Source organism: Eleutherodactylus coqui, chromosome 4 (genome assembly GCF_035609145.1).
Source record: "Eleutherodactylus coqui strain aEleCoq1 chromosome 4, aEleCoq1.hap1, whole genome shotgun sequence".
In the NCBI taxonomy this organism is placed as follows: domain Eukaryota; kingdom Metazoa; phylum Chordata; class Amphibia; order Anura; family Eleutherodactylidae; genus Eleutherodactylus; species Eleutherodactylus coqui.
The window spans coordinates 88,397,514-88,410,638 of NC_089840.1; the positions used below are offsets into that span (position 1 = coordinate 88,397,514).

The window sequence follows — 13,125 nt, forward strand, 5'->3', positions numbered from 1 at the left end:
CGGATACCGCACTTGTCAACAGGTGCGGGCGATCTGCTGCTCAATGTGCCCATTGATGTGTGTGGAGATTCCACGCACACACAGGTGGATTTTATTTGCGGTCGCTATGTGCCGAAAATAAAATCGCAGCGTGCTCTATTTTAGAGCGGATACACAGGGACAACGTCCATTGAAGCCAATAGAAGCCGTCCCAGCCACGGCAATTCTGCAATAAGCATTGCAGAAGTGTTCTGGATGCGCGTCACTGCCTAGACAACGTTGTGGGGAAATCTGTACTGCGCGTGTGCACCGGTGGCACATCTGCATTACAGAAGAAAAAGAATTCTGACAGATCAGCATTTCCCACACAGAATCCGTGTGTGCCTGTGTGCATGCGGCCTAATACATCCCAGAATTGTGTTTGCCTTTTTTGCTGTTGCATCACACTGTTGACTCATGTTTAGGGCTTATTCACACAAGCGCATATCGGCGCAGTTTTCACGCCGGGCCGATATACGCTGCCATCTGGGCTGCGTTCCCCCTTCACTCCCGCCAACACCGGCTCTCTGCCTCTCACCTCCCACCCCAACTCGGGTTGTTTGCAATTGGAGGGGGAGGGGAGGGGGTGGAGCTAAGCTCCGGCCTACTCCCATTGCTGGCTGTGGGTAGGAGGGCGGGAGCTTGGCTGCGCCCCATCCTATTGCAAACAGCCGGGGGGGGAGGAGAGAGGCAGGGAGCCATGAGGGGGAGGGAAGGGGCAAGACAGCTCAGATGGTAGCATATATCAGACAGCCGTGAAAACGGCGACTGATATACGCTCCTGTGAATAAGCCCTCAATCTGTGATCTATTAGTATACCCAGGTCTTTTTCACATGTGCTGCTGCTTAGCCCAATTCCTCCCATTCTGTATGTGCTTTTCTCATTTTTCTTGCCCACATGTAGGACTCTGCATTTCTCCTTGTTAAATACCATTCTGTTAGTCGCTGACCACTGCTCAAGCTTATATTCAGGCATTTGCTTTGCATCACTCTTCTTAATATGCTGAATATTGCTTTGTATAAACCAGTTAATGATGAATATAATTGCTTACAAACAATCTAATAGGACAACAAAATTAACTTTTTGATCTGTTGCATTTAAGCACCAAGAATCTTCACATTCTGATACAGACAATCATTGTTACGGATGCAGAAACATTCTGGAACTCTCACAGGTCCTGCCAATCGTCCCAAAGTGCAAACCTGAACGTGGCCAAAAAACCGAGCTGCTACAAATGACTAAAGAAAACATCACTAATCTATGGTTAATTTAAGGATTAAACCTTTTTCATCACAACGACGATGACCTCCATTAACTCTTCTATTCCCCATTTCCACTTGATGAGTTTCTTTTCTGCAGAATATGCTCTTTGAGAATATATTAAAATTTTGGCTATTTATTGTAATTATTTCTTTTTTGCTTCTACTTAGATTTATCTCTGGGTGAATAGCCAATTTAAAAAGGACGTTAAGTGGTATAGCCAATATAAATGATATTTCACAGAGTAGGCAGAGCAAAAAGTCTCCAAATTTAACTTGAGTAGCCCTTTCACAGTGGTGACTTGAATTAAAAAATATAATTTTTATTTTGAACTTTTTAAAAATGCACATATAGGGGCACAACACATAAAACAACAAAAACAAAAAAAGTAAGTAAGGGGCGTGGTAAATACCATCCAACCACACCGTCACTAAAGATGGGCATCCAATTGTGCTGTGTGTGTGGGTGTTTGTGTGATCTGGTCACCGGCGACCACGAAGTCTTTTTTGTCCTGCTTAAAGCCGGTAATGTATGAGGCAGGGGTATATTGGTACTTGGGGTTTGTAAGATAATCCCCAGTTGTTTTGGTCTTTTTTATTTATAAAGCCCACACACCGTAGATGGATGCAATTTTTAGTGATTTGAACGTTCGTTTCTTCACAATTCTTTTTTGCCCCCCCCCCCTTTTTTTCAAAGGAGGGTAGAGGTACCTGACCAATTCCTAAATGGATAGTCGGAATTGGCCTTGGCCGTAGGGATCATCTCCCGAGGTTGCCAAATCAGCCTTGAATGCGAATGTCTGGCGTGGGGTGTTCAGGACTGATACGGGAATGTTCAAGCTGCTACTACTCACAGAAACATACCATAGGGATGCAGTATTATGCTGTGAGTAAAGTAGTATTGGAGCAATCCGTCTCTGTCCAGAGATTGGATAGCCGGTTCGTCCTATGCAATATGCATACTGGGACGCTAAGCCGGTATCGCAAGGGTTTTTGTGCCTGTGCTTATTCAGGACACATATCCCCAGGTGAGGAAAAGGAGAGAAGCACTAGCCCCCTGCTTCTCTATAGAGAACACCCCGTTCACCAATCTGCTGCTTCTTTAGCTATCACATAAACAGACTAGTGATTTACTAGCCTGTTACGTGTAGGAGCTTATCTAACAGAACCCGCCCGAGTTTCTTTTCCCAGAGTGTCAGAATTGACAGAAGAAAAGGATGGATACAAGGTGAAAATAACAAAAGTTGGTGTCCATAGCCCAGATGGTAGGCTAGGGAATGAGCTCTGGATGCAAGGTGCTTGCCTTATATAGTGCAGTGCCCTCCTTCAAGAGGGTGTGATCAATTTGTCCACCTATCAAGATAGACTACGCCCCCTTGTGTACACATCATGTGGATGGGAAGGGCTCATTTGTTATTATTAGACTCCATGTAAACCCAGCACTGGATCAGGAGTCCTCAATGGTTACTGGAGTGTGGGTCCTCTGATGTTGTGGAAACGATCGTCCCTCAGGGCTCCTCTCCACTGGCGACGGCGATAATCGCTGCGAGAAAATCGCAATGCCAAGATCGCACCGCATCGCCGCAAAACCGCAAGTTTGCGATTGCGCTGTGATGCGACGCGACAATATAAATGAGGAACAAGTGCAAGCTGCTGAGAACGGAGGCCTGTTCAGTCTCATTAGCATTGTGCTGCATAAACAGATGGCGCATAACGGGACCAAACCATTCATTTCAATTTTACTTTTCCCTAGCAGTATTGTAAGGCGCTAATACTACGCCCGACAAAGGTAGGACTTGCCCTATGTTTCTAATACTTTGTGCAATAAAGATAGGGCAGGACCCATCTTACCACTTTTTTTCAAACTTGTGTGGAATAGCGCAGAGCTTGAAAGGTTAAAAAAAAAACTTTTTACCTAGTTCATGCGCAACTAAACTCCGTAGCGGCGAGCGTAGTTGCGCATACGCCCATGTGAAGGAGCCCTTAGGTAGTGATCTCCAGCGGCTTTTAAAGCTGGACAGCCACAAACTGAAGTGCTCTAATCTAATGCAAGTGATGTATTTGGTGACAAGAGGGTGCCATAACAAGGTGCCATCTGGAAGGCACCCAACCTGGCACCATCTATAGCTGTAGGCACGCACACTGCTCTACATAGTTCTCATCAGTTTCCATCCACCACTTGCACACTGAAAATACTGCTGAAAATACTAATAAAACAACACCATATAACTCTAGTTGTGTGTGGGGTCCGTGGGGTACAAGACATCGCACCCTGCTGATCATTATTATGGAACTCTCTGCAGATTCCTACCTAGAATAATATGCCTATATAGACACCTCCTACAGTCTTCTATGCTCACGTTGAAATCGCTGGAGATATGGCAGCTCGGCCGGCTTCGCACTGGCCATAAGTGCTGCAAAATTTCCCCAGTGGATTTTGCTGCAAAAAATTCTGCAGCATTTCCAGAACAATCCGTGTGCGGATTTCAGATATCTCCTTCACACGAAGAGAGAAATTACGGCAACAAATCCCTAGCACTTTTGAAAAAAGCTGTGGATTCAGATTTGCGTATTTACGCTGTGGACGTCAACCCTTTAAATACAACGCCATCTTCACAAACTGCGTATTCACTGCAGGCTTTCCACACGGAAAGCTTATAGCAAATCCGCAGCGGCCCAGGTGCACCTGGATGATGTGGATTTGGCTATAGTTTTTAGTGGATCCGTTGCGGATTTTAACCCTTGTATTTCATGGGTAGAAATCCGCAGCATAAAGAGGCTTGCTGTGGATTTAGAGACTGCAGCATTTTCCACTCCATGTGAAGGAGATTTTTGAAATCTCCTCCACAGGGATTGTACTGTAAGGCTGATGCTTGATTGTGATTGGTGATGGGGTGCATTAAAAAAAAAGAGCAAAAACACTGAAAAGTACAACAGACAGCGCTAGAAAATTGCTGTGTTTAAGAATAGACCCGAGAAGACCCATTAAAATCAATGGGAGCATTGTACCGCGGTTAGCACAGCGCTCGGCACGCCACGCTAATCGTGGTAAAAAGCAGTGTGATTGAGAGTGGCCTAAACGTGAACCAATGATTGAACGAGAACTGTGCAGTTCTCTTTCACATGGGGGGCAGTTTGACCCCTTATCATTCAGTGTTTCACATACAAATGTGAAACACTGAACAATAAGTGAACGAGAACCACACCATTCTCAACAAGAATCGCACAGTCTGAACAGGCTGCCCGAGTGCGGACGAGCTGGTGATGACGTCATCAGCTGGTCCGCTAGGGCAAACAAGAATCATGAGATTCTCGTCCTCTCTAAAAGGGCTCATATGCCTACTTGAAATACCCAAAGGCCTGTTGATTGCGCCACCTATCACGAGCGGGTCACAGCACATCTTATGGGGGTCCGAGGGCATGCAGACGGTGCTCTAGGTGTTGGTTCCCACAGACCATACAAAAGTCTTACATATCTGTAGGACGGCTGTTTTTTGTGGGAAAAGTTGTATTTTTTAATGCCAACATTTTTAGGCCCATAAAATGTATTGTATAACTTATTATATTTTTAAGGGACTGGGGAAAAAGAAATTCTGTCATTTGTGTCTTGGATCTCATTTTTACAGTGTTCAGTCTGCAAAATAAGTCCTGTGATTCTGTGGCTCCGCATGATTCAAGTTCATACAGTTTTAGGTTTTGCTTTTATGTCGTTGTATTCCAAGAGGCATAGCATTTTTATTTCTCCATCGACGGAGCTCTGTGAGGGCTTGTTTTTTGCAGGAGGAACGCTAGTCTTTGTTTATCCAGTTTTTGGGAACATATAGCATTTTGATTGCTTTTTATTTAATTTTTTTCTAGAGGCAAGATTAAGAAAAACTGCAATTCTGGCATGTTTTTTATTTTTAAAAGCATTCACCATGCAGTATAAATATTATGTTAAATTAATTCCTCCGTCTGGTATGGTTACGTCAATGCCAAATTTATATCGCTTTTCTATTTTTAGAAAATATACTTTAGAATGCGCCTCACTAGCAATTTCAAGTGCTTTTATAGCTTAAAAAAAGAAAAAAAGAGAAAGAGTGGACTTACCCGGTGCCAGAAGGGTTAATCCGATGGTAAGGAAATAACCCCTCTGCACCTGTTGTCCACGTTTGCCTTCAGCAGGTTTCTTGCTTCTCCGTCTGTTCTTTTGGAGCGGCGTCCGGGGAAATCCTTTCACCGTGTTTGTATTCACGGTCTGGTTTGGATGATGAAGTTTAAAAAACGAAAAATATCCCGCGCCTTGAAAGAAACCAATCTTTTTTTTTTTATTTTGTTTAAAACAACGCGTTTCAACACATGATTGTGTCTTTATCAAGTTTATACACTTGATAAAGACACAATCATGTGTTGAAACGCGTTGTTTTAAACAAAATTAAAAAAAAAAGATTGGTTTCTTTCAAGGCGCGGGATATTTTTCGTTTTTTAAGCTTTTCTATTTTTGCTACTTTTTCACACTTTAAAAAAAAAATTATTCTTTGTTTATCTCAAAGCCCCCACGCTTTTGTTTTTTTTTGTCCACGGTGCCGTGTAAGAATTTTTTTTTTGCTAAACGAGTTGTACTTTTTAGTGATACCATTTGTTGATCAATGCAACATGCGACGTTTTGATCACTTTCTATTAAGTTACTTGTAAATTAGCTCTTTTTGTCATGTTTTTTGTATTTTGCTTCAGGACGTGCACACTGTCTGTTAATTAATATAATAACTTTTATCTCTGGGTCATTACAAATGCAGCAATACCACATGTGTGATTTTTTTTTTACATAGGAAAGGGGGAAAGGTGCGCTTTGATGTTAATACACTGCTATACTGAAGTATAGCAGTGTATTACAAAGCCTATGAAGATCAGCCAGAGGCTGATCCTCATAGGCCACCGTAGCTGGCAGACCCACCGGCTATATTCAAGCCTCCGGATTCCATAGCAAACCACATCACCGTAGTCCGATGGATGAGAGTAGGAGCCCCGTCTGTCAGTGTTTTACATGCCACGGCTGATCGTGGCATGTAAAGGAATAAACAGTGTGGATCACAGCTTTCTCAAGTCCCTGCTGTTAGAACAGATGCCAAGCTGTTAACCAACAGCCGAGCACCCACTTCCCCTGGCACCGGAGACCCGTGCCAGGCTTCTGATGCAGCCGCCGTTAAAAGACGCACGGGCGTTCATTAAGGAGTTGTGGTATTAGTCTGCATATTTTGCACCTATGTAGGACCCACATCCACTGCAATCACATGTGATTTTACTCTACAGTTCTTATTAGGTTAATTTTTGCAGTTAGGAATCATTTCAGTATGAGCGAACCGCTGGTCATGGGTCACTTAGATTGCCGTCAGACTAAAATTACCCGGATGAAATCATAGAGTAAAACTGCTCACCGGTATTTTTTCCTCATTTTCTACAGATATAAGTGCATGGTAATGCCCCTCCTAGACGGTGGCCATAAATTGGGCTTTCCCTGCATTGTGCTGGCATCTAATCAATTCCTGTAAATGTCATTATCTAGACATACGCTGCCATAAATCCCACTGCCGCTGCATGTAACAGGGGCTTTATGTGGACATTATTGGGAACGAGATGTGCGCACTTTACAGACAGATCCATAAGATCTAACACTATATACAATGCCCGGCTGACAGTAAGTGGCTGCCTACTTACTGATCTATTTCTATGTCGCCTACTTACTGATCTATTTCTATGTCCTTTCATCATGAAATAGATGCTTTTCTTGTTATATCCGGCAACTTATGCAATCCAGACGCCATTTCATGTGTTTGTTTCTTACACTAAAAACAGCATCTTTAGACCTCTTTCACACGAGCGTTGCAATTTTCAGCTGGCATGGACAAGAAGAACCTACGAATAAATCTCGCGTTTTCCCGCTTATTCACACAGCTGGGTGTGCGGATATACGCCGCAGCCCGGAATTCCTCCCGCCAGCATAAATGTTCAGCATGGCTTCTGTTATTTAATTAGAGCTAGCGGACATGGGTTAGCAGCACTAGCCGCTGCTAAACTCCCTCCCCCTCCTTTTCCCGTCATAGAAGCCTATGGGAGCCACCAGCTGATTGTGGACAAAAGATAGGGCAAGTTCTATCTTTTTCAGCTGTATCAAAACATCGGCCGGTGTATTTGTTCGCCATGTCCTATGTTTGTCGGACGGACGATTTTACGAGGCTAATAGTTGGCCATCTGAATGAATGCATTGGAATCCGATGTTTCTCGACGGTCGCAATATTTAATCATGGCTAAATTAGCCGCATAAAAACGCTCGTGTGAAATAAGCTTTAAAGGTTTTAAAGGCTTTAAAGTTTTACTTGAGTTTTCAACAAGTTTTCTAAAATACACCAGGCTCTCCTTACCCTCATTTGATGCTGTTTGCACCCTGTTTGATGTCTAAGTTCTGATTTTCAGGTGGCGTTTCCCATTTTTCTGTTGTCCTACTGTTTACAGTCCACTTTCAAGGAGTGGGCATGCAGCAAGCCTAGTATTCTGCTAGTAGTTCACTGATCTGCACTTCCTTACCCTCACTTCCCATGCTGCACTGGTTTGTCTCTGGTCCAATCAGCATGGAGGCCGTATCTGAATGCTTGTTCCTCTGCTTTTCCACTAAGATTCTCTGGCCAAATGGTTAGTAAACCCTCTGTTATGTGTGCACGGACACAAACAGATCCTGTAACAGCAGGAAAAGCAGAGATAGTTACCATAGAGTTTGCAGATCTGTCAGCCAGCAGTCAGTAAGTGCAGCTGAGCTGCTTGCTATGGAAACAGCCCTGTGTCCTTGTTACTACAGAAGTTCTGTACCTAAGGACAGAGAGTGGATTGCAGAGAAGATGGAAGGGGGACCCCTAGTGGCAGTCGCTTCAAACGTGATTTACACTGGTAAAGCAACAGAATTTTTAATGGAAGTCTATTACAGAAATGATGAGAATCACAAGCTAGTAGATGAATAGAAGTTGTCTGAAAGGTTAGTGCCTATTTAGAGGGGTTTTCCAGTCAATTTCTAATTACGATTTATGCTCTGAAATTGACGGAATTCAAATATTAAATGGGCTTTCTGGGTAATTTCTATTGATCACCCATTAATAGTTGATCGGTTAAGGACCCTGGCCAATCAGCTGTTCGGGTGCCTGTTGTCAGGGCCACAACATAGTGTGTGGAACAGAAGCAGATCGCTCTGACGCACGTACTGGCCGGCTGGTAACTGCAGATACAGCCCCCGTCAAAATCAATGAGAACTGTTCCTGCAATTACCAGAGCTGGCCTCAACTTAAGGGGCGAAACGATCCGCTTCCACTCCATACACCGTGTTGTAGTACTGACAGCAGGCGCCCAAACAGCCGACTGGTCAGTCTCAAGTGGCGGACCCCAGCCGATGAACCACTGATAACCTATCCTGTATATATATATATATATATATTTATGTAATACCGTATAATAGCAACCAGTATTATCTCTAACACATACAAGCATCATCTTGGTAACTGCGCTGTAAATGTCACTTGGTTTATGTAGGTTGTAAAGCAGGAACAACCAACCATTGCTGTACTTGTACATATTGCGTTCTATACCTGCACTACAACATCCACAAAGTCTAATGAGTTATGCACTGCAGATATAACCATGATAGATGCCAGAAACACCCATGTTACATCCATAAGAAGGTTCTCACTAAAAGTAGAGAATAGAAGGAAGGGATGTGCGTACTATTACTATTCTGTATATCTGAATTTATTTGGAACAGCTTAAAGAGGTTGTGCAGCTGTAAACTATTGATGGTCTGCCCTTAGGATAGGCCGTATACAGTAGATTGGTAGGATCCGTCACCCAGGATCCCCTTCTGATTGGCTATTTACCAAGCCGGTGTCATTGTGCTGATTTCTGCAGGCAGCAGACCGCTCCGTTCCCACTGGCCTAAATTGCTGTAAAAATATACAGAAAACACACAAGTACACTGATGTATTATTTTTTGCAAGAAACTGTAGTTTTCTTTGGTTACTTGGAGGTTATTTCGGAGGTGGTTTTTTGCTAATTACATTTGTTCAGCAGAGCCACATACATGCCCACACTGCAGATAACATAGTAGTCAGTACTGGGAAATGATTACTTTACTGCATGTCATTCACTGTCCGCATATTATAGTATTCTGTATAGTTGTATTTTACACATAGGTGCGTCATACTCCTGGGAAATCCTTTTTAACTGACAAGTGGTACTTCATCATTGTGGTAACCAGCACCCGCTCTTGGAGTATAATCCATAATCACACAAGACCGGGGGTAGAAGAACATGAAATTACCATTTAGGAGACTCTTCTTACTTTAGGAGTATGTTCACACAGAGCGTATTTTCTGATTCAAAAAGTACACTGTAGGTCTTAATGTAATGATCTTGCGAATTTGGTGTAGCTTTGCCCCCCTCCCCCTTTAATTTGAAATGGAGAAATCCACACTAAAAATCCACAGCATAACTTGACATGCTGATTTACGGTATGTTCCCATGTGGCGGATTTTTTGCGGATTCCTTCACTTCGAAGCACGGGATTTACTGCAGATTTTTCAAAATTGAGAATCTGCAACAGATCTGCATGACAATCCTTGTCAAAATCTCCACCATTTGGTGTGGATCCGCAGCAGATTTCACCCCTTTAATTAAACTGAATTCATGTGGTGAGGTCTGCTGCAAATTCACACTAAATGCTGCGGAATTTGATACATATTTTGGTCTAGATTTGCTATAAATTTTTGCACTGCTTAAAATCTGCAGAAAATTCACAATGTGGGAAATACCCTGAAATTGTGTGGATTTTTCCCCACGTCATGTGGATGGGCTTTCCACAATTGGAAGTTATCCCCTATCCTTAAGACAGAAGACAACTTGCTGATTGGTTGGAGTCTCACTGCCAAGACCCCCACCGATCTCAAAAATGAGGGTTCCGTGTCCCCCATTCTCCCCACTGATTACTGCAACCTCCCCCGTAAGGAGGAGACTGAATGAAGTGCTGATCGTGCAATTTATTTTCAACGGGACTGCAGAAACACCTGAGGGTGTGCCACTCAGCCATTTCCATCAGCCCTATTGAAATGAATGAAGCGCTGACCATGCATGCTCGGCCAGCTACCCATTCACAATGACGTCACTGTGTGTGCAAGTGAGGAAGAACAAAAAACTCCGCTCATAAGACTTGTTTGCAGATAAATGTTAGAGAAGTGTCAGAGATGCAACGCGTTTTGGCGCTCATAAGCACCTTTGTCAAGTATAAACATATTATGAAGGAATACAAATTTATATACAATCATGAATAAAGGACTCATCACAAGAAGCATGTCAGTGGGACGTCCCCGACGTATGTCGGATGCCAATTGGGTGATGTCAGCCAGCTTCCGTCTGGATGCTGTTGTAGGACATCAAGGGGTAAGGGGAGGGGGTTGGATACCTAGCGGCATCGATGGAGCAAGCATGGGCAGATGCAACCTGCAACTGTGTATGTGAGAAGGGAAGGACGATAGGGGTGGGGCGTTGTGACAGGAGAGCATGACACGGAAGTCCCATTCTGGAGCCTTGCTGAGACCACCAGGATGGGAGATAACTTCCATTTGTGGTACAACCCCTTTAACTCACATCTCCATGACTTGTACTGTAAATACATCGCATTTATGCCGTGTGTGAACACTCCGATACAATCTTTGTAAATGACCCACAAGCAGACCAATTGGGACACATAAGCCGTGTACAATGTGCAGAGTGGTATTTCAATTACCTCTCCCAGATCCGCGGACCACAGCCTCACTTGAGAGCAGGGCGCTGCCATTAGATATGGTCTGGCTAGGTCTGTCTGGCGGTTTACTGCTCACGTCTTTCTTAATGTCTTTCTTCAGTTCCTGCAGAAAAGAAAAAGAAAGTATAAATCAACAAGGAAAATGCTGCATTAAATTCAGAAAAGCCACATCAAAGAAAGGTCAGCGTGCTCCCCCTGTAGTGCCTGTCTATACAAGTGTCAAATTAAAATGGCACCCGGGCCGGTATAGTGAAAGCGGAGATCTTACCCACATGTAATAACAATACAATCTGTCATTTCACGCTTCAGGATGGAAAACATATAAAGCTTTGCAGCATAAGCAGAGACGATAAAATCCACCGGGGAACGAGATGTGCGGGAATTCAGGCTCAGATGACGATAAAGAAGAACTGCCTTATATTGCTTTCACCATATTTATTACATGTTTTGACACTGCTTGCTTTGCTCTGCTCAACAAGGGAAAAGGGTATGGCTTGCTGGAAGGGGGCTGTGGCTTAGCACAAAATAAGAAGCGGTCTAAAAGCACCAATGTACACAAAAAAGTGCTGCAAAATTTCAGCACAAACTAAGCAATAGGTGATATAAAGTTAGACAAAAGTTTTAGAGATGTGTGAATGTTATCATCCCTCGTTATCCACGGTGCTAAATTTGGCACATTTTTAAACTGTCTGTTCTTAGTTTACGATGTCTAAGACCTCGTTCACACGAACGTCATTTTAGCGCCCCAGTAGCCACGCTAAAAAAATTGCGGCTTTTAGGGCCTTAAATAGCGTGCACAAAAAATAACCGCAACCAAGTTGCGGCTATTTTTCATGATTTTAACAAGACTGGCTGTGGCGTCTTGTAGTGCACCGAAGCCGCAGCCCCAAGATGAAGGGAATCCCCGGCAGGGGTAAAGGGAGCCCACATAGGGATTCCTTTCATCCCCACAGGAACTCTCTCTATTCCAAAAGACCCCCCTTCATCCAAAGGGAGGGGGAGGGTGTTTAACATCCCCACGGGGAAGAAGGGAGTACCCACTGGGGATGTTAAACACCCTCCCGCTTCCCTTCTGTTTGCCGGGTGGCTCGCAGAGATTCCCATAGGAGACTATGCAACCGCCGGCGTTGTGTCGTCAAGACATAGGACAAGTCCTATCTTTTGATGCGTGATTTTTTAGGCGCGTCAAAAACCGTTCGTCTGAAAGAACCCATAGGAAACCACAGGTTCTTTTAGATTAGATTTTTTGAGCGCATCTACTCTGCGTCAAAATGACACTCCTGTGAAAGAGACCTAACCATCGACAAGAATAGTAAATCTGCCCCACTGTCTACATGGAGCTATGAGCGCATTAAGTATGATGAGGTGGTGATGACATCCGTACTATCATCACCATCTCATCATCTATCATGTAGAATACTATTCACTCCGTCATTTATCTTCCCAACAAGATGTTTGCTGGCAAAGGACACACATTAGAGGACATTTATTGATCCACTTGCAACAGATTTCTAGAGTCAAAAAGTCACGATTTTGGTGCAAGTGGCTTTTTGCACCAACATTTTTGAAGTTCTATGCCACATCTGCTAGTTTCCCAAAAAATGTGGCCTCCCAAGGCATGGCGAATTCAATATAATTTGGTACAGATTTTCTGACTGACACATGGGGAGGCTAGAAATGCACCCAATTAATTAATAAACTAAGCGCATATGACCCCAGGAGAGATTCCATCAAGACAAGCATAGCAGAAAGTTTGACCCACAATATATACCTTTAGGACATTTAGCATCTGATAACCAGACTAGTCTTTCTACTAGACAATTACAAAAAGTTTTAACAACCTTGTAATATAGAATATATCTTCTAAGTCCAAAACAAGTCCGCTATGTTTACATAAGCACTATACTTTCCCTATTCTGGCTGGTTCCGTAACTCCCATAGAAATGAATGAAGAAAGCCACACATGTATGCAGCTGCCTCTCCATTTGTTTGTAGCTTGGATTTGGCTGCTGGCGGTCGCCTCATTGGGTGGG

At 43.5% G+C, this 13,125-nt stretch overlaps 1 protein-coding gene across 2 annotated transcripts in view; it reads right to left on the reverse strand.

Annotated features, from left to right (window-relative positions):
- Positions 1–13,125, reverse strand: part of SH3KBP1 (SH3 domain containing kinase binding protein 1) — a 325,546-nt gene that overhangs the window by 182,075 nt on the left and 130,346 nt on the right. For both annotated transcript variants that reach the window (XM_066599837.1, XM_066599838.1), the window contains exon 3: positions 11,075–11,195. In XM_066599837.1, the coding sequence (XP_066455934.1) occupies positions 11,075–11,195 (121 nt within the window). The remainder of the gene's footprint in view (positions 1–11,074; positions 11,196–13,125) is intronic.